This window comes from Rousettus aegyptiacus, unplaced genomic scaffold, assembly GCF_014176215.1.
Source record: "Rousettus aegyptiacus isolate mRouAeg1 unplaced genomic scaffold, mRouAeg1.p scaffold_m13_p_2, whole genome shotgun sequence".
NCBI lineage: Eukaryota > Metazoa > Chordata > Mammalia > Chiroptera > Pteropodidae > Rousettus > Rousettus aegyptiacus.
The window spans coordinates 136,142,949-136,164,669 of NW_023416295.1; the positions used below are offsets into that span (position 1 = coordinate 136,142,949).

Below are 21,721 nucleotides of genomic sequence, written 5' to 3' on the forward strand. Positions count from 1 at the left end.
TGCCTTTTATTAACTAAAATTCCTCTCCTCTTCCTTTGACGTGGACCTTAAGAACTACAAAGTGTCTTTGAGTTGGGAGGAGACGATGAGGCTGATATTTGGAGATGGACTTAAAAAACCATGGAGAAAATGAAATAGGGACCTCTGGTTAAAGATGGCAGGTTAAATACATACATTTAGCTCTGTCTTATTTCAAAATTTCACTAAGATGCCAGTAAGTTATTTTTTAAAAGGAGGTTACCCACAAAGATGAAGAGAATAGGAAAGAAAAAAATAACAGATTTTGGAGGCTGGCAAACAAAATAATTGGTAACTGACAGAAGACCCAAGGAAGCAGATCCTAATCTAGATGTGGAGAAAGCTCAGAAGCAATATAAGTTATATCTTAGAACTTCCAAAAGGCTCAAGATTTCTACTTTGGTAGGGACAGAATAGAGGCTCTCTAGATTGTGGGACACCAGGCACAGCTGAGGGAGGGGTACCTCACCAAAACCAGAGGAATCAGGTCACCTGTCTCAACTTGGCTTCCACATTATGCAGCTAGGTGTCAGACTGTAGGCAGAAGATGAGGGAGTCTTCTCTCGAGAAGCTGGTTAGCCAAAATATGAAATACAAGTAAAGATACTGACTTTAGGGGTTCACAAAGGAAACAATACAACCTATGTCATTTTTATCTAAAGTAAAAACAGAATCAAAAAGCTCCCTTTCTGTGCCCCCATCCTCCCAAATATAAGCAGCTTCTAGTCAGCTTTTTAGTGTCTCACTCTGAAATATGAACAGATAGTCAAGAATCTTCAGACATTGGAAGAAATATTTATGAAATGGACAGAGAGAGAGAACAGATACAACAGATATGACCACCCAGGAAAGAGAACACTTGAAAATTAGTTATTGTTAATAGTGTCTGAGAAAGGATACTGTACCCAGTAAACAAGAATAGAAAGTTATAAAACAGGAATGTTTATGGACAAAGGAGCTCTTGAAAATTAAAAATAAGAGAGAATAAATGGAAAACCATTCACTAGAAGTCTTGGAAGCTACAATGTAGGAAATCTGATAGAAAGTAAAATAAAAACACTAAGAAATGAAAAATAGGAGAGAAAAGATGAGAAAATTGGAAGTGTGTTCCAGGAATTCAACATCTAAACAGGAGGAGAAAATCATCAAGAAAACAATTTCATAAATTTTCCTGAACCGGAAGACAAAAGCTCATCAAATACTCTGTACAGTGTTTAACAGCGGACTCATACTATGATATATCAACAGGTAATTTTAGAATGCTAGGACCATAGAAGGTCCTACGACCCTTCAGAGAAGAAAAAAATGTTTCATGTAAAGGATGAAAAGTAAGACTGGAAATACTGGAAGCTAGAAGACAGCAGAGCAGTGCCTCAAAAGTATAGGAAAGATCAGTTTTGACTTGAAGTCAAGGGTAGACTGAGATAATATCAGACATGCAAGATTTCAACAAGCTTTCCTCTCATGAAAGGGTACATGGATAGGGCGAAAGTAGAAGTTAATGGAGAACGTGTTTAAAAAAAAATAGAAAAAATTCGAAGTAGTAACATCTTTGTGCTATCTAGAGAAGTGGAGATAAATAGTAAAAGAATTAGTAAAAAGAGTTGAATATGGTTACCTTTGGGGAGCAGAAAAGAAAAGAAGCAAAGGACTGTTGTTCTTCAAAACAAGCCTTTTAGAATTGTTTGATTTTTAAACTATCATTTTGATGAAATTAAATTTTAAACAGAAATTTTAAAAATGGAAAATAGAATAGAATGGTCAAAGGAACTTTGTTCTTTTAATTTGGTAATGTAGATCTTTTAATTCAACAAGTCCTTTGACAACATATATGACAAATAAATTATTCAGATTTATTTTTAGCTCATCAGCTCTTGAGTTTCCCAAGAGTTTCTGTTGGTCTGCATGTGTTAATGAAATCATTCTTTTATAACAATAATTAAGCTGTATTTGTATAATACCGACGATAGACAAAAAAAAAAGATGACGATTTTTGTTCTTCCATTGAAGAACCATGAGATAAGAGACCTATCTGACTATCTGCCAGGGGGATTTAATAGTTTTCCAGCACATGCAGAGGAAAATATGAAATGCAGAAAATAAAAGATTTCTAAATCCCAAAATAGAAGACGTAGTTTCAGTTGTTGCAATCTGAAACTAATTGCTTTTATTAGACCATTAATGTTTCATGATTCGGGGATATATTTGTATACCGTACAACTGTTGGACTATTTTATTGCAATGATGATGCCTCAAAGGATTTCGAAAAGCAACAAATGTATTTTGGAATGGTTATAGTCTTGGGACTACTGTATGTACTAAATTGAATAGCTTCCTAATATACAATGAGGTTGTATCCATGTTTTATTGTATAATAATTTTTAGAAAGAGACACTAAAGCTTTGAGAGAGGGAAACAAAAAATGAGAAAAACATTGAAGACAGATAAATACAGGGAGTAGATCGCAAGTTACTGCAGAGCAAAGAGCCATTCTTACTCATCTTTACACCCCAGTCTCCTGCAGTTTCTTATATACATCTATGTGACAAATATTAATTGAGTACCTACCATGCAACAGGTTCTTAAGCTATGTCAGTGAACAAAACTAGAAATCCTTGTCTTCGTGGAGCTTACATTCCAGTTGGGTAGGGGGCATAAGGTGGACAGAGATAAGAGCCAAACAAAATGATTATGTAAAATACACAGTCTGTTAGATGGGGATGCGTGCTATGAAGAGAGAGCAGGGATGCAATTTTAAATAGAGTAGACACACACTAGGCACACTTAAAATGCTCACTGAAATTATTACTTGACAAAACAAATCTGTCCAACTCTCTGGGAACTTTGCGTGAGCTCTTTATTTGGTTTAGTAGTAGGACCATTCTGTTAGGCATTCAAGAACATCATTGGGGTTGAACCAAAGACAGAAACCTGAAAAGAGCAAGGTTGCTTGAATAGCACAACCCCAGTGGGGCAGAGGGATGGTACGTATAAAGGAGAATCAGATGCAGATGCTAGCTTCCCAGACTGCAGAGTCTTATTGGTCCTTAGCAAGGCCACCAAGCTCTTTGCAAAGTTCAAAGGTTCCCCTGTAATAATGGGAGGTTGTTTGCTTGTTTTTAAAACATGCTTGAAAGCCTAGAATGTACAAAGCGCAGGATTTGAGAAATAAAGAAAACCTTACAACTTAACCTTTGATCAAAAAGAGATCAGGCTGTTCCCCAGTTGGCCTCCTGCTTCAAGTGTCTGGATGCCTGGGTTTCTTTGAAATAATACTATTTATACATGTCTCTGATACATGTCTCCAAGAAAGGGCTGGAGAACCTCTAGGGTAAGCTTTTCAGTCATTTTTGCAGATACTGGATTTCTATACTCCTGGAACCTGATTTGGGAAAGTAAGTATTTGTTTTTGATTTTCAGGGAAGTTAAACAAATAAGGCCAACAGATCAGAGCCCCCACCACAAGGCCAGACCCTCAGATGGAATTCAATAAATTCTTTTCTGTTACCCTCATACCTGTAGGCCTTCTCTTAGCATCCTACAAACTAGTATAGTCTTTTAATCTTATTTTTATCCACATCTGCAAAATTCATGTGGACACCTGCAGGTTATTCTACATTACCTGCAGACATACTTCTTTCTCTCTCTCTTTCTCTCTAATTATGTGGGGAGGACGTAGCCCCGAAGCTCAGCTTCCACTCCCCTGGCCGCTTCCTCGCCCTCGTAGAATAATGAGACCCTGTCTTTTGTGAACACAGTGTTTAGAGTAAATGGTGTTTAAACTGAAGTTTCCCCCTGGCTTTATTGGTAGAGACTGAGAGTCCTTGACTACTCTGCAGACATGATGCCCTTGACTATCCTGCCTGGCCTTTGTTGTGGGATGAGCTATTGGAACGTGTGTGTAAACATCACAGTGAGGGGCAAACTCAGGGCATCCTCTGTGCGTGCCTGCTTCTTTTGAAGTGTCTGGTGATTGTACCATTGTCATGCCAGTGGGAAGAATCCTTTGTTTTACAATGACAAGGCTCTGAAGAGCCTGCTGATAAGACTTGGGACCCTGGTGTGAAACTGACCCTTTGAACTAGGAAGAATCTTTAAGATAAGCAGGGCTTGGTATTTTTATCACACAACTTTTTATTAGAGCTCTTAAGGGAGGAGCAAGTTAGTGTTGGAGCAGTTACTGTGGTAGGTTAGTGTTATTGCTAGGCATGTAAATAAAGGTTTTTCAAGCGCATCTGTAATAACACAGGTGTAGGGCATGGGTTCCTTTTTTACAGAGATGCAAACCTTCCAAATCCCCATCTCAATAGAGATTTAGGGGGAAATAGCATTAATCTGGGAGAATTATTTGTTTACTCATAAAAAAAGAGATTACTTATACCAGAAATAAAATATGAATGAAATTCAGTGAAAGACTTTTTCAAGAAAATGTTAGGCTTTCTGACTGAAAAATGATCTTAATTATCCTTCAGACCAAATGGCATGAGTTATTTCTTAGGAAAGGTCATTGGTAGAATAGGAAGTTGAAAAATGGAATAAATAGTAGTCATTTTTAATTGACATTTTAGTATCCTGAGTGTTCCACATCTTGGATATTCTCATAATGTTAATTGCATTCATCATTTGGCCATTCAGTCACTCAACAAACCTTTGTCAGTCCTTACTCTGTGATGGGTGTTAGGAAAGTTCTCAGATATAGCACTGAGCAAAGCCAATCTTGTTCTCCATCCTTACAAGTCTTCCAGCCCAACAGAGACCACAGACATCAAACAAATAATTAAAGGGTGAAAAGAATATGAAAGGGAAGTGACAGGTGCTGTAGGAACATTTTTTTAAAAGTCCTTTAGAAGCTCATTCTAGACTGCACTTTAAAGGAAGAATTTCATTTTCCTTTTTCAACAGTTCTTTGAGAGTTTCTATGTTTTATGTTCGAGCTTGCTTTCCAACTTTTCCTTCATGTTAGCCTAAATGCATCTCTAGATGGTTTCCCAAAATAGAAATTTTCATTTCAGACTAAGAAGCTGCAGATGAGGTAGAGAATTTAGGGTACGTGCCTAGGAACTTTTAGTTGAAATTTTATACTTCTGAACCCCAAAACAACAAAACCGGGGTCGTGCGGCTGCTCAGACTGTCAGGCTCACCACAGTCTATGGTCTTCTCTGTAAGAGCAGGGCCCAGCACTGACAGGCTGCTTCTCTCGAAGGGAATAGATGCGGTCATTTCTACTTCACCACTCTGGGGTGTAGCAACAAGTTCTCAAACAGCCTTTTGGTTTAAAGTAGCCTATCTGTATACAGTTGACCTTTGTTCCCAGGTTTTCTATACTGAAGAAATTAGAGAATTATAGGATTTCACTGCTAAAAGACTTTACAGATCATCTACCGTTTTGTGGATGAAAAACTGAGGTCCCGAGGGGTAAAGGTCCTCGAGCTAGTTAGTGGCAGAAACAGACCTGCTGTGACAAGCCTTGCCCTCCCCCTGTGTTCGAGCCTTGGGTGGAGCTCCACAGACTCCCAAGGCCCCTGAAAGCACACCCCACTCACCTCCCTGCCACTCTTTTTCCTTTTCACTGCTTTCAGGACCTTTCCGCCCATCTGTGTTTGGAGCCAGGCAATTTTGAGATATTTTGCACATATTTGACCTAAAGCAGATTTCTCTCCCTATTATTTTTCCTTGACACAAATGAATGAATAAATAATAAACCTATTTATAAATAATAAATAAAGCTCTGAAGAATAAATCTATACAACGGTTCTTTATCAATGAGTCCTGTTGATGAATTTTACACTTCTAATTTGGTAAATGTTGTATACTTATGTCTAAAACTGTTGAGCCCAGACCAATAAAGGCTATCTTGAAAACTGAAGCAGGGATTTACAGATTTATGACCACTTGCCTTTTTTTTTTTTCTTTTTTCCAAACAGTAGCTCATTTGTGGGAATTACATTACATATAATGTTCAGGCGTACTTCAGTTTTAAGCCAAAAATGTTCAAGGTAATGGTACAGGATATTCTAAAAGGAAAGTTCATTGTACTAAGATTAGTGCCTTACATGTAATAAAGTTCATAGTGCCCTTAAGCAGTAAGAGTGTGGAGGATCCTTTATAAAAACACTTAGTCCAAGGCCAACAGTCCACCCTTTGCCTCTTTTCCTATTCCCTCCCTCCTGCCCAGAGACATTCTCCATACTTTTGATTTCCACTATAACCATTACAAAAAAATGGTTGTCTTTTCATAATTTCTTAAAAAGTTTAAAGCAGTGACCTCAATCATCATTAAAATATATTTTCACTTTTGTTTTCTTATAGAATTAACTTTTATAAAACACAAAAGTGACAAATTGGTGGATTAATTCAAATGAGATGGACGTAATTGCATTTCATATTCTGATAAAAATCACATAGGAACAGGAGTTGTGATCTTATCCTACTGTGAATCCTCAGATATGTATTTACCTTGTTCTGTGGCTAATGAGGAAAAATTAATACTGTCAATACTGCAATTCAGCTCGGTGATAAGCTAATGTGTCATCTATCAGATGACTAGCCATAGTCATCGTCTGTTTCTCTGCCTTAAATCGACACAGATGCGCGGGCTTTGGAAATGTCCATCGACATCATTTAGGCTCTGCTGCCTGCTCAGATGCCACCTCCATTGATGGTGTGATGGGGACTGCAGGTTAGTTCCTCCGGAAGAATTCTTTACAGTAATATGATCATAGGTCAAGAAAAAATTCTCACGTGCAATAAAACAAATCAGAAGACTAAACAAGAGAAAAGCTGTAGAACTGATGCAAGAAGAAAGGAAAATTAATGTAGCAGAGAAGAGCAAGAGATACATACAGTTGTGAACAGATTGAATCATTTGTTAGTTGTCACTTTGAGGCAAATAGCGGCTTGTAGGATAGGGGAAACCTTTTCTGTCCTCTGCCAATATAGTACTCTCCCCGTGAATTAGTGTACATTTAATTCAAAAGGATTCAAACACCTTCCCATCTTATGTCTGTAAGGGTCATGTGATTTATTGTTTTTCTACTTTGTCTACACAACTTGATCTGCTTATGTATTTTCAGTAAGTACCCCCTGACCCCCAAATGACATGTGATCTGCCTGCTATGTGCCCATGTGCTGGGACACTAATGAACACTCAAAACTCAGGGAGACAGCAGCTGCCCAGCAGCCTTCAAGTTTCAACAGCCCTACCCAGCAGGACAGCAGTTAATTTATATCTGTGGAAGCAGCACTTGCCTCAAAAGCTTCATGAGAGTGGAGTTCATGCATAGGAAATGTGTTGAAACTGCAGAAACTATGCATAATTAAAATCGAGCATTGCATACCCCCAAAACAATGGGTTTAAATATTAGATGTGAATTGGCTTTAATTTCCAAATTTCTCATTTCATGTTTTTTTAATCCATTCTACAAACATCCATGAGAAATCAAAGTTTTCAAAGGTTTTGTGGATTAAAACCAGCACAAGCCAAACCAAAAGAATAGTTTTGCCTAACATAATAAAAGAGAAGTTAGCTTTCACTTGAGAAAGACAACTGAAGGTGGGTTAAATCCCTAAAGTGACATTTATTCTTTCAGAACTTTTCATGAAAAAAATCTGAGATTTACTCATCAAGCATGACTACTTCAGGAGCAATATTGAAGACCTTGGGGTATCCAGTAGAATTTTTCATTGACTGCTCAAGGAAAACTTAAAGTAGCTCCTCCTTCTCATTCTACAAATTTACCATGGTCTTAGAAGAGCTACTGACCAAGATGAATGGTTTCTGTAGACCAATGGTTTCTAAACCCTCCTAAAAATTGCAATTACCCAGGGAGACAGTATGAAATGCAATTTCTGGGTCCTAACTCAGACTTACTGAATCAAAATCTATAGGGATATGATCCAGGCATCTGTAAGACTTTCTAGGTGAATTCTAGTCAGCTCACCATTCATTGCTGTTTGATCACCACTAAAATGGGCCACCTAATTCCCATCCATAATATCTAACAGTAGATACTCTTGCCTCTACAAAGAGAATTTTTAAATCCATTTAATAGACATTTTTGGAGTATCTGTGCAGAACAAAACAATTCCACCTTCTCTGGGAATTACTGGACTGCAGCCCATAGTACGCACACTCCCAAATTCAAATCCAAATCTATCTATTCCCATGGAAACAGGGTCAAGTGGTAGGTCCTTGGCAGTCATGTTGGATTCTAACCTCATAGACTGAGGAACCACAAAGTCTTGTCTGTGAGGAGAGAAGCATAAAGTGTTAACCAGAAAGAAGCAGAGACAGAAGACAGAGAAAGTATACTGCCTAGACTTCTGAGGGTTTCCATTTCTGAATCAAAGTCATTTTCTGAAGCGCAGCTACATTCCTGCCCTGTGTTTCCTGAGACATCTCTATATCCTTCGAGTAAATTATCACCACCCCACCTTTTTTCTCCTTAAATTTGTTTCCGTTACTTGCAACCATAGAGTCCTAAATAATACAAATGTCAATTAATATTATTTTCAGACACAGCCAAGTTTGCATCAAAATTGCTTTCTAATGTCCCAGCCATGCTCGGATACCACCAAAAGAGAGAAGTAATCCATCTGTGGAGTCAGTTTCAGAGTGACCCTCGTTCTAGTCAGATTTTCTGCCCACTCAATATGCTTTTGTTGGAAGCAGGTACCCTTTTGTTCCTTGCCAGAATATTCTCCTTAAAGACACTTGAATTAAAACTAAGCGATTTTCCTGTACTCTGCCCACCGAATTTCCCTGAACTAGAAGTTTCCTTTCCTGGCATCACTCCCAGGATGCCTGTCCAGGAGAGGCGCCTCTGAGCTTACTCTGGCTCTGTTTGCAGAAATCTGCCTTCAACTTTTACCATCCCCTGCTTTTTAAGTACTTTCACATTTTATGATGTAGGCTTTTCCTAGGATCCCACTTTTCTCTGCGTCTCATCTCCCTTTTTAAAAAACCATCAGCAGAATCGATATTTCAGTGTGATTATTATTACTATGTAGAACTTCTAAAATCCACATATGATTTTTGTAAGGAAGTAAGTTTTTGTTTCTTTTTTTGCCACAGACTCAGAATTTATATTGATGTTTGTCTCAAACCTCTTTTGCCAAGAACGCCCTTTGTCACATATTCAATAACTAGAACCCCCTTGAATGATATGCAGATTGACTATAGAAGGACCACAGAGAGGTTATTTGTAGAGGTTGTAGGAATCTCACACTTGACTGAGGCTTCATCCCTTTATTGAGTTGAGTCAGTGGATGAAAAAGGTTTGAGGGTAAATCAAAGATTCCCACAGCTGAGAATTACCCCAGCAGCTGGGAATATTCTGATGGGTATTGATTTCGGGAGAGGAATAAAGAAATAAAATGGAGTCACTAATAGCCTGCATTCACATTTCCTATAAGACCCAGAAGAAAAGTTAGCTTGCATAATTTCTGTTACTCTTTATTTATTTTTGGTTGTTCTTTCCTTAGAACAGAATCTGAAGTCAGTAGCTCTTCACTGTTGTGGGTGTATGTATGTATATGTTACCTTGAAGAGTTCTAAATAGAACATATCTTGTGATGGTTTTGTAAGGTCTGTGCTCCTTTCTCAGTGGTTACTTTAGTTAAGATTGGTATTGTGACAGCCTATTTTGGGAAAATTCCAGGGATTTTAGTGTGTCTTAATTTCTTTACTACCCGGCACTCCAAAGAACCTATTCCCTTGTGTAAAGTGAGTGTGAGGGAAGTCTGGACATGCTCATCCCAGGTGGGAGTAACTAAGCCCAGGACTTTACTAGATAAGTAACAGGTGTGAAGTGTTGTCAAAAGGCTCTTCTCTTTGACAGCTGAATTGAGCCATAAAATTTTTGAATAATTTATGCAAGTCTGTGGAAGCCCAGATATAGATTGTTAATCCAGAGTTCAGAATGCACTAGTGTCCAATTTCACAATGAAATCCTTGAAGTTAATTTTTTATTGTGTCTCTTATCTTTGGCCTAGGTGAAAATATTCAGATTGCCTCGTAAGTCAAAATTAATTTTGTAAACTGTTATCCATGGTTTTAACATCTTCTGTTTGCTTTTAAGTAAAATCAGAGTTTATCATAATCATATGTTTCAGTTCATATTTTAAAATATTACAAGATGGCCATGACTGGGGTTAAGAAACCTTTAAAACATCTTTTATTTCAGTTAACAGCTAAGTTTGCATACTCTTCTTGTAAGATGGATTTTTTTCCTCCTCAAAAAAGAAAAGCAAAGCAACATGTGGTTTGTTATATTCATTGCTCTTCTTAGCCTGTTTTGCATTAGGAGGTTATGGAAACCTAAGACTGAAAGCTCCATAAAGAAAGCCTTACGGCGAAGGAAAGAAATAGAGAAAAGAGACATCTGAAATCTGGCCCTTTTTTCCCATCTGCCCCCAAAAATACATTCCAGTATAAAATGTGGGTCCCTGAGAGTTAGAACTAGAAAAGAGCAGAGAAGAAATTAATTGTTTTTAAATCATACCTTTTAAGTATCCTAGTTAAGTATTTCTGTATTTCCCCCTTTCAAGAACATCTGGAAAACAAAACAAAATAAAAGTGTTAACGTCCATTCACTTCCAAGCTATTCTGTAAATTACCTGTCGGTTCCTCCTCTATTCAAAAGAAAAACTGCCACCAGGAATCTAGCCAGTGAGGGTCATGGCTGACATACCTGTTGGGAGGTTTCTGGGAGTAACATGGCAGAGGCCCCAGCCCACTTTTTCCTAATTTCTCCAGGTAATGTCACCAATGATGGCGACAGTGAATATTTTCTTCACAATGCACAGAAAATTTGCAATGTAGGTAGGTAGCACACTTAGTGGTCATCTTGAATTAGTTTTCCTCTTATAATTAATTCGACTCTAAATTTATTACAAAGCATCAGCATGAAAATGCCTAGATGTTCCTACTATAGGCTTTAAAGGATCATCATATTTATTCTCTCTAAGAATTCTTTTAATTAGGTGTGAGAAACAGAGTGACCAGTATTTTTCTGTAGATTTTAATATGCCTGATTGCGAAACAACAACAACAACAACAACAACTGCACTTCATGAAAGGTATTCTTAGGGATTTGACAGTTTCATGTTGAGAAGATTCTTGGGAAAGAAGACGATCTTCAAGTGTTGCTTGTGTAGGAATTCGCCCTCCTCTTTAATCTTTTGAGTGGCGTCTCCGTTTGAAGTTGTTGTCTAATCATATCGCTGGATTCTTTCAAAAAAAAACTTTGACTCTTCATATTCTAAAAACATGATATGTCATAAAACTATTTCTTAATGATATTTTCAGTCTTCACTAAATTGCTTCCCTCCCCCTCCCAAATGTATTTTTCCAAAAGGTAGAGAAAGTACTTCAGAAATTCCTGAAATCTTTTTAGAATTTATTGAAAGCTAAAAACTTCAGAAATGGTTCATGATGAAAAAACAAAAACAAAAACATGGTTTTATCTATTACATAAACAATAATGCAATCAGAAGTCTTAAATTAGAACTAAATTTTGTGTTAAGTAAAAATGTTTGCCGTTCAGTAGGAAGCGGATTGTCTTTACCAGCCTATGTGATGTAATATGAGTCCCCTATTATTTGAGCTCATCTGCAAGAAATTTTGTTAAGGGGACATATTGGGCATTAGAATGGCCCAGAAAAGCTGCTAGGCCGATTACTAATTCCATTGTCTTCTTTTCTCATTTTTGCAACTGAGCTGAAGGACCTTAAAAAAAATAAAAAAATAATGTATTAGGGTTCTGGGAGTTGAGCTGTAATCAATTTTGTCTGACAAGTTTATTAATGGCTGCATTACTTCAGTGCCTTTTGCCTTCAGGATGTCATGTGAGATGTGTTCAGTGGAATGGGTTACACACAAGTGATAAACTGAACCATTCTTATGATTTGTCCTTTCTTTAGCATAATTTGCCTTTAAGTTAAGGAGGTGATGGTTGGGCTGCTGAACCCGTCTGAGAGTGATACTCATATTTGAGTAAGAGCTTAGTACGCCCTGACACTGGTAATGACTTAATAGGCAACAGAGCAACTGTTATATAAATGATCTTCACATACACAGCAGTTTTGTTGTATTTGGACAATAAAATGATTTTGTATCCATAGAAATTAAAATGATTCAGTGAACTGCTCAGGGTCTCATTTGTCTGAGGGCCCCCGGGGTTGCAGATGGGGGGTGTCCAACTCCTTTGAGCTGACAACTCTTTGGTCCTAGAGGCCAGCAAAGCCAGTATATCATCATTAAGCTTCCCTAAGTGAGACTGACAGTTCTTGCTTTATTTCTACCTAAAATAACCCAGTATTTAAAACTTCTGGAATTATTCTTCCTACTTTCTGATGATGTTGCTGAAGGACAAGTTGGGGAAAGCAACATTTTTTATTTTGCTATTTATAAGAAGCTCTGCTTTAAAAGCAAATAACATGGCAGTTTACAGGCTTTGATGTCAGACCAGGTTTTGAATCCAGTCTCTTGAACTAATTAGCTGATGATTAGGTGGTTAAGCAACTTACCTTACTTCTCTCATTTGTAAAATGAGGAATATAAGATCTACGTTATGTTGTTATAAAGATTTAAAAATATATATATGTACAAAATTTAGTTCAATGTCTAGCATACAAATACTCTATAAATTGTTACATCTGCTATAATAATAATACGGGAAATTTATTTAGCATTATTGTGTTCTTAGTATATCACCAAAAAAAAATGTAGTAACATCACACTAAACATCCAAAATGACATTCAATTCTAATACATACTTGACTCCTCCTTCTATACTGAGTTCCCACTGTCTTTGAGTCGGTGAATACCTGTTGAAAGGAAGGCCCTATACCAGGCACTCAATGGAATGCCCCAAGGCAATGCTTCCTTTCCCTCAAGGGTGCTAAGGATGCTCCCAGCCTCTAGAACCACTCAGACCCCACTTTTATCCCTGACAGAGCTTCTTCGCCATGATCATTTTCAGAAAAAGCACACCCAGGCTTTCCTTAGAAAATCCTTCACTTTCTATACCAGCCACTTTCACCTTTAGCCTAAGAATTATGTTTTGTCTCTGAGTAATCTAACTTCCAGTTTCACTATCCCACAGACTCTGAGGCTGATGCTATAGATCTCCTGTCACTTTACATTTATGTCGTGCCTTAAAAATTATTCCTCACTGTGGTCCACAACAGGCTGTTAAGGATTTGGTTGTGTCTTAGAGGTTTGGATTTGAATCATTGTAAAGGGGTGTTGGATCAGGCAGTTTTGCATATGGAACTATAGCCTATGCCCCTTCAGGGTGTGTTACTTATGTAAATGACTGGAGAAAAGTCCACTCATGTAGTCCTGCCTTCTGCACCTTACCAAAATCCACTGTATGTAACCAAGGGCCACTTCATCAAGTCATCTTTGTTATGCTCAGTACTGTGAAATAACAGACGGGGTCAGGTATGCTCACAAAAACATCTAGTCTAGAGACAAGATGAACATACTTGAAATTATGAGCTGACCACTCAAGAAGGGGTGTCATGCTTGCTGTGGTCTATGTTAATCCAGCAATCCAACATGATTGCTTCCACTCAGAATAGCTGGATACTGAACTGTTTGGGACTGGCTTGGCAGAAGGAGAATAGAAGCATTTGGGAAAGCTCTTTGAAGGAGCTGGAAACACCAGAAGTGTGTTTCTTGAAAAACATATCTCTTCCATACACTAATACTAACCAAAATAGTGACTATAGACCGTCTTTATTGGTGCAGCTCCTGAGTGGAAAGGTTGAGCCTCTGGGTTATCCCAAAGCTGTGTGCACATAGGAAGAGTATCTCGTTATTCCAGTTAATATAATTTCTAATTGCAAAAGAAAATAAGCAGTAATTTTTGTGGAGGGAATTGGCCTGAATAAGATGGAGTCTTGGGACTAACGGAGGGTCCTAGAGCAGTGGCGGTTTAAGCCCTTGGTCTAACAAGACTTCAGGAGACATTTCCTGGACCCACCCTGAGTCAAGTCTTGAAGGAAGAGTGAGCCAGGCAAATAAAAGTGAGTGGCTAGACAGCTCCAAGTAGATAAAACAGCAGAATTAGTCATAAAACAGCATGATATGGTGGGAAACCACCAGTTCCAGAGCCTAAAGTGAGGTATGGCAAGAGATGGAGAGAGTTGGAGAGATCAGTAGGGCCTGAAATGGAGGTCCTCACTCCAAAGAACCTTAATTTTATCCTGTGCAGGTGTTGGGAAAACTTTGACCAAGGGATTTTAAAGTGGGAGGATAGCACCATTAGATTTGTGGTAAAGTGAAGGAGAAAGAATGTAGAAATGAGAAGACCTGTGGAGATGAATTAGGCTGCTGTAGCATTGTAGGGCATGGAAGATGGACAGCTGTAGTCATTAGGGTACAGAGGAGGGATTCAGAATCAACAGAAAAGTTAAAGGATGCAAAATCTGGTAAGTAACTGAATGAGGGTAGGCAAGAAGGCAGGCAGCTACAGTACAGAAAACGTGTGTGATGATCAGGTTTCTGTCTTACTCGGTGGTACCATAAACAGACTGGGAATAGAGGAGGAAGGAGGGTATTGATTTGGAAGTGGGTAGAGAGTATGATTTAGAAATTTGAGCTTTCTAAAGAGAGTTTCGGTTTAGCCAATTCATTTAAGTTCATATCAGATGTTATCCGCCACAAAGAACAAATTACCTAAATGATAAATTTGACAAGGTTCCTTTAAATATCAAAGCTTGAAAATTGAATCTCAAATTAGTTGACTCGCTTTTTAAAAAAATCCAAATACAAATAAAGAAAAAAAATTAATGGACCGATAATCGAGATCTAAATGGGAGTGCTTAGTATGAGCAAGGTCTGAGTCAGGTTCTGGGGAAGATCAAATGAAAACAGAACAGTCACTCATCACTCCACAAATATTTACTGAGAATCCCCTATGTACCAGGCAAAGTGCCTAATGTACCAGGCCTGTGTGTCTCTGCATTTGGGATATATCACTACACAGAACAGACAAGATCCCTGCCCTTAGCCCCTCTATAATTCAATGCAAACTCAGTGTTGAAGATACTAAAGCTCCAAGCATAAAGGAGAAAGGAAATATTAAAAGTAACTTGCATCAAAAGACTGTTACTTATCTGGAACTATGTGACTCGGGACCAGCAGAATAATTTGAATTCCAAATCCTGGCCCTGACACTATCTAATTAAAGCTTGTAAACCAGTCTCCACTACAAAATCACCTCCTTTAAATTCCCACAGTTGCAGAAAGGGACTTGGGATCTTAGATAAGATAAAGAAATGTTATGGAAAGCTTTGCTGACCTTTTTCTTTTTGGCAAGAGGCTTCTGGCTGCTTGAAATAATTCTTTGCTGACACCTCTCTAAGAACACCTTGATTAGTTATAGCACACAGTTAACAGTGTTAAAAGCCAGCATGCCTTTGTTGGCCCAGATTTTCCCTTGTGGAGAATCCACCATTTTAGGTGGAGAGTTTAAGTAGCATAAGAAAATAAACAGGTGAGTGAAATAGCTTTGAGTGTGTAGTTCATGGACTAGAGCAGCAAATATTGTATAATTTTAAAATTTAAGACAAAGCAATATTTGTTATTTAATGTTTTACATAAAACACTAACTGCTCGATTGTAGACCCCCTCTTACACTCACTTTACAGTGTAGCCTTGATCTCTGCAGTAGCAGTTAGTTAGGTTGGGTCTTGGACACAGATAATCTAATCATGTCCCTGTGCCTTTCCTAACGATGGACCTTGAGCTCTTTAACCCTACAGGACATAAAAACTATGTTTTAGATATTGATTTTAAATACCCACAGGAAGATCAGCTTTGAGCTTAGATTTGTAAATGTTTCAGATTACCTTGAGTTTGTCTCCCATAGGCCGTGAAAAATATTTGGGGTCTTGGGTTAGCACTCATATCAGGGCTAAACTGTTTGTTGTCTTTCAGGTAAACCATGCTGACTCCTTTAGGGATGTCAGTGCCCCATCTGCCTCTCCTCCGATCCCCGCCATATACACAGGGCCACCATGAATCCATTTATTCACACTGTCTTGTCTTCTCTGCCCTTGATTACTGGGCCAACTTCTAGGCTGTTCCCATCTGGCTACTCCACACTGTTCTCTCTGTCCTCTCTCTAATTAGGGCATAGATACAATCATGTCACTCTTCTTCATTTAAACTCTGTGGCTCCCCATAGCCCCTAGAATAGCTTAGAGGTCCTGGCATGCACAGCCATTCACAGTCTGTTCCTGCCTTCCTTGGGGCACTGTCTCTCTCTGGCCTCTGCTTCCTATCTTCCTGTCCGCCCATCCCATTAGCATGGGCTGAAGAGCTACTCGCTCCTTTGGCCCTCAGTCTTTAATTGGCTCAACCTGCACTAGGCCCTGTTCCCTACCTCAACTCTAGTGTATTAATTACCCTGATCAGCTACTTTTAATCCTTAAATCCAATTCAGATGTCACCCCATCTTCACACTTCCTTGATCTTCACCTTCTAACCAGAATGGATTAAGCAATATTTCCTATTATTCCTATATTAGAATTTGGCCACACCTCAGTTGTAGTGTAATCACAGTGTATCATGATTTATTTCCCACTCATATATTTTTTGTTTTCTTTTTGAAATAAATCAAGATATAAATAGAATATGAAATTTAGAAAAGGAAATCCTTAAGTTAAGGGGGAAGGGTCTAGGTCTTATAGTACTGCCCTTCAACAAATATCTTTTGACTCCACCAAAGAATCTATTAATTGACAGAGAATAGATACTTTTAAGTGGAGTTAAGTATCCTAACTCCAAACTCAATGCATCGGGGTGCTTTGAAGGAAGGATTTACCTTACAAAGGCAGTTGGAGTGGGGGGAGGAAATGTTTGGCTGGGAGGACTGAAGTAGTAACTCTAAAGAGGGACTGGGTGTAGAAAATGTTAAAGAACCAGTACTCTCTAATCACATTGCTTTAAATATAATCAAAGGGGAAAGAAAGTAATTGGAGACCTAGAGAAACTGCAACCTATTATAAAACACCATAATGCCTGTTAACTCTTGGAAGAGCTGATATCTGCCTTGGGGCCCTTCCCTGGAGGTGCTACAGACTCAGCTAATGGTAACTAAAACTTGCAAATGTGCCATGACCCCACAGGAAGGATGTACGGCCAAACTTGAGGTACAACAGAAATGTTTAAAATTAACAAGAAAGAACAATACTTAGGCTTTCCATGGTAACGAATCTGGTAGCAAGCATGAAGAATGATTATGATTATTCCTCTGGCTCTCATTTCTTTATCTGAACAAGATAGAAGATCCCATAGGTTTTTGTTGACTCTAAAACTATATGACTTGGGGATTTTTGAAAAAATTTTAAAAGTCATTTTAATTAGAAATTATATTCTAGATAGAGGCGTTGTGATTCTATCTCTACACAGTCAGACTAACCCATGGCCAACACAACCAAACTGCTGTTCTAAGACTCTGTGTACCCACTGAAGACCAAAACTGTCACCCTACTTAACATTCTATATGTCGACTGTCTCTCAAACAGAGAGAGATGTTATTTGATGACTACTAGAGCCCTCGGTTTCCCTTTTCTATTAAGAAAGTTAATGACATCCAATCATTAAATAGGCTGTTCCTAGATTGTTGGCAATTAGTTACAAATCCTTCCAAATGTCTGAGACCAAGAACAACTCTGACTCTTAGAACTAGAAAGCAGGTCTGTTTTACAAATGAAAAAAATAGGCACAGAGCAGTAAAAGACCTCAAGGTCACTGTATACAAATCACAGAAGAACTAAGGAATAGTACCAAGGTTTGCTTTAGATTTTGTACTTTATCTCTTTCTTCCGGACCCAATAGAACTGGCTGGCATTTGACAAACAAATGCCCTTGGCATTTTTCTGTTTTTCTATCATAGGCTCTTCCAGTAGGACGTTGCAGTTCAGTCTGGTTTTAGATTAGAGACGGGCGTGGTATATAGGTGTGAGGGCCTGAGAAGAATGTCCAGAAATCATTCATTCGACTCATGTTTATTGAACTTGTCTGCTACTGCCTGGCGTGACCCAGGTGCTGAGAATAAGAGAGTGAATCTCTAAAGTTCCAATGTTCTAGCATAGGAGAAAGACAACAAACATGAAGAAATAGACATATAATGTCAAGCAAGCTAAGTGCTATGAAGAGGAGCAGCGCCAACAAAGGGAGGGATTGGGGGCAGGGGTTAGAGAAGGCTTCTCCGAGGAGGTGACAGTAGAACAGTGACCAGAATGGGGTGAAGGAACTAAGTCCTGTGAATTTCTGAGCTTCCTTTCTCAGCCTTCCCTCAAGTGTGAACTGCAAGCAATGAATATTCCACCTGGCTGAAACAAAAAGGTGCTGATTGGGGTCCTTGTTCCCTATCCTGCATAAGTTCACCCTTGACAATAACAATGCCTTTTAGACCAGACAAAAGGCTGTTAGATTCAGATTGAACACTAGTTGGAAGCTTTTAACTGTCTCCAACCTCTTTCATCACTAAAATCACTTAACAATAGGCAATAAAGCTAACAGTACCTGTTGATAATGTAACAAACAGTATTTATAAGTAACTGCGTTAGAGGAAGCACACTTTACAATGGCTGACATTTAATACTGATTAAGTGTTGCTATGCTTTGTAGTTGGGAGGGTTCTGTGGCCTTGGCTAACTTGTAGCTCTCCTTTAAAAGCAGTTTCAAAAAGGATCCACCTGGCTTAAAGTATTGGCATGCTGAACATCCCTTTATCATAATGATATGATACTTTAGGATTTGATTTAAATCAATCTGATTGCACATCTGTCCTATTGATACTGTCAGTTGATGACTTCCCTGAGGAAGCCCTAACAGAATGAAATAGGAAAAGGAAGTCTAACCTAGGTATTCATGGTTAATTTCACAACTCCACAGAGGAAAGTGGTTACCTTTGAAGTCCCCCCCCCTCCACACACACACAGCCCTCCCACAAATCCCCATACAAAGGGGGAAGTCTAGAGAAGCTCTGTCTTAGAACTATTTGGGAACCATCTTCAAAACTGGAATCTATATTGGCCAACAGAGGTATAAATCCTGTTTTCTCAATCTGTGCTTCCAAACTATCCCACCAACAGAGCCACAATTTTTTTTTTTGTCTCTGCCACTTTAAAAAAAGTAACTAAAAAAAGCAACTGCTCAGCTGCCTTGCTTTTTGCAACATAGATAACAGAAATTGGCCACAGAGGTACTTACTTGACTGCTCTATTTATGGCAACTTGTTTGTGTATTTTTAAATCAGTTACAATGGGCTATTGTTCAGTTGTATACTGCAGAAACATATATGTTGCAAACCACTCCCAAGGAATCCTGATGGTACAAGGATTTTTCTTTTACCTAAAAAAATAAAGTAGGATACCAAAGAAATTGAAGGTATTGGTGACCGTTTTAAATTACTTTTATTAGCTAGCATTGTTATAACATGGCAAAACTCCTATTTTTCTCCCCATTTCCTTGTCATTTTATAACCTTGTGATAAGCTATTGTAGAAATTAAACTTTGTAGTTCAGAGAAGATTCAGACTTCTGCTGTAGATTATTACTAATCTGTCATTTCTGGGCTCTCTTTGAGGTACTGGGTTTTTCTTTTCTTTTCTTTTCTTTTCTTTTCTTTTCTTTTCTTTTCTTTTCTTTTCTTGGTCCCTTCTGTGGACACCTAATGCCAAGGTTCACTTTCTCTTAAAATAGTTCAGAAACAAGATTAGCCTTAGGTAAGGGGCACGTTCTTGTGTTTGAATAATGATATTCACATAACCTACTTATAAAAATTCTTATTCATGTACTCGATTAAGTGCATCCCGTGACCTGGCTCCTTTTCTTTTGCTGTTATTTACTGATAAAAATAAATCTTCTGCGCTAAGCAGTAGGAATCACTCCGAAATGCAAGAAAAGTCCTACGGAAAGAATTCATATGTTAATGAGCCCTTCCAAGTGAGAACTTGGTTAAACGTGCCATTTGCTGACATCATTGTTATGGGCAGAGTGGAGATGATTTCTTCAAGAGGTGGCTTTGCATATTCTCTCGGCGTTTTGTAGTCCGCGCGTGCACCTGCGGGAGGGGGAAGTTTACATAAGCGTCCTGGGGTATTGGCTTCTTAGCTGCTCCCCTCACTAAGGGTCTCACGGCTGTGGAGTGAGCGCACAGAGGTTGGTGCCGGAGCCGCGAGGCTGGCCAAGTGGGAGGGGAACTTTTCGAGGAACGTGCTCGCGGGACCTCGTGGAGACCTGCCAGGGGCACGGTCAGCAGTGACAGTTCCTGGAAAGAGGGCGGCGGGATCAGGCTGGGCAGGCGCCTCCTGCGGACCGGAGCGGGGAGCAGAGCCGGGCTGGCATAGCGAGCCGGCGGGCCGGCCCGCTGCGCTCTGCGGAGGGTGGGACCGGCAGGAAGCGAAATGGTTACTTTTTTTAATGCGGGCTCTGGTTACTTTTGAAGATCGCCGGCCCCAGGCGGGCTCCCGGTACAGAGCGGAGACGGAGGGTTTTCTCTCCGCGGCGGAGGATCCTGGGGAGCCGCAGAGCTTGGGCGCGGGGGATGCGGTGGCCTGGACGAGGCAACTCGAACCCGAGGGAGCAGAGTCGGCGACGCCGGCTGGGACGGAGGGTCTCCAGGGAGCAGTAGGACCTTTCCCCGGATCCCCTCGTTGGTTGCAGCTGCAGGGGTGAGGATCGCTGCGTTGCACCGAAAGAGGGCTGAAGGAGGACGGGCAGGGGGAGAGTGGGTCACGGCGGGGTTGGGGGCGGGGGCGACCCCTCGCCAGCCGGGCGGGGCCCGCGCTGCGCCGTGACAGGGGGCGCAGCCCGCCGCGGTTTAATGGGGTCCCTGGGGACCCCGCCCTGCTGGAGTCTCCTCCGGAAATAGGTGGGCGAGGGTGACCTGGAGGGCACTCAGCCCTGTTTTCCTTCGGCAGCCACGCCGCGCCGGCCGCCAGCTTCTGCCGGTCGCAGAGCGGGTGGGCGGCGAGCGCGCGCCGTGGGGCTCGGGGCTGCGCGGGCTGCGGCAGGCACCCCGAGGGGCTGCAGGCCGCGCTCGGCCCCGCTGCCCGCGACCGCAGGTGGGACCCTCGGTCTGGGTCCCGGGGCTTGATGGCAGCCGGACGCCTGGCACTGACCGCGGAGGGCTGCGGGGGTGCGCGCGTCATTGTGCGCCCACGGGGAGGGGGCTTCTTGTCGGAAGTTGGGGCATAGACTTGGGGTCCCTCGGGCACTCGGTACCGCCGTCCAGCCTTGGAGCGAGCCTCTTCCTTGGAGGTGACGCTGCGGCGAGAGGCGGCGCGAGGCTTTCTTCAGGAGGTGGGTAAGAAGGGATTTTAAGGCGACTCTACCGCCCTGGGTTGGAGGATTCTTCTCCACGGCCTCCCGTCGGCGCCGGGGAGGGGTTCGCTCCAAGCCGCTGGGTCTTGAGATCGGCCTCTGGGTGCGGGAGACCGGGGAGGCAGAGAAGGGGCCGGAGGGACGGTAGCGACCCGTGGCTCCGGGCGCCCCCTGGTGGCTCGAGCCACCACCGCCGCGCGGAAGGTAGGGATTGCGGGACGCTGGGGGCGCTGACGCCTGTTCCAAGGTGTCTCTTTCCTGTTGCGGGCATGGAATGACCCAGCCGAGTCCCAACAGCCAGCTGCCGCTGAATTTTCCCGAAGAAGGGTGACATCCTTTTCCTCGAGCTCCCCTG

General features: G+C 40.7%; 2 protein-coding genes across 6 annotated transcripts in view; one reads left to right on the forward strand and one right to left on the reverse strand.

Annotated features, from left to right (window-relative positions):
- PRICKLE1 (prickle planar cell polarity protein 1) overlaps positions 1–21,721 on the forward strand; it is a 95,234-nt gene that overhangs the window by 54,914 nt on the left and 18,599 nt on the right. The window contains exon 1 of one of the 5 annotated variants that reach the window (XM_036236563.1): positions 6,635–6,697. The exons of 2 other annotated variants lie outside the window; for them this stretch is intronic. The gene's annotated coding sequence lies outside the window, so the exon portion shown is untranslated. Of the gene's footprint in view, positions 1–6,634; positions 6,698–20,605; positions 20,715–21,325; positions 21,346–21,721 lie in introns of those variants that run through there. 2 more of the 5 variants (XM_016123542.2, XM_036236564.1) reach the window with 2 other exon arrangements.
- On the reverse strand, positions 20,151–21,700 carry LOC107499411 (basic salivary proline-rich protein 2-like). Its single transcript, XM_016123537.2, has 2 exons — positions 21,378–21,700; positions 20,151–21,336 (listed from the first exon to the last, which is right to left on the reverse strand). The coding sequence occupies exons 1-2, from the start codon at positions 21,698–21,700 to the stop codon at positions 20,151–20,153; spliced, it is 1,509 nt and encodes a 502-aa protein (XP_015979023.2).

Coding starts and splice junctions, on each gene's coding strand:
- LOC107499411 (XM_016123537.2), bottom strand. CDS start 21,700: ATGTCACCCTTCTTCGGGAAAATTCAGCGGCAGCTGGCTGTTGGGACT. Junction 21,337..21,377: donor GAATCCTCCAACCCAGGGCG/GTAGAGTCGCCT, acceptor CACCTCCTGAAG/AAAGCCTCGCGCCGCCTCTC.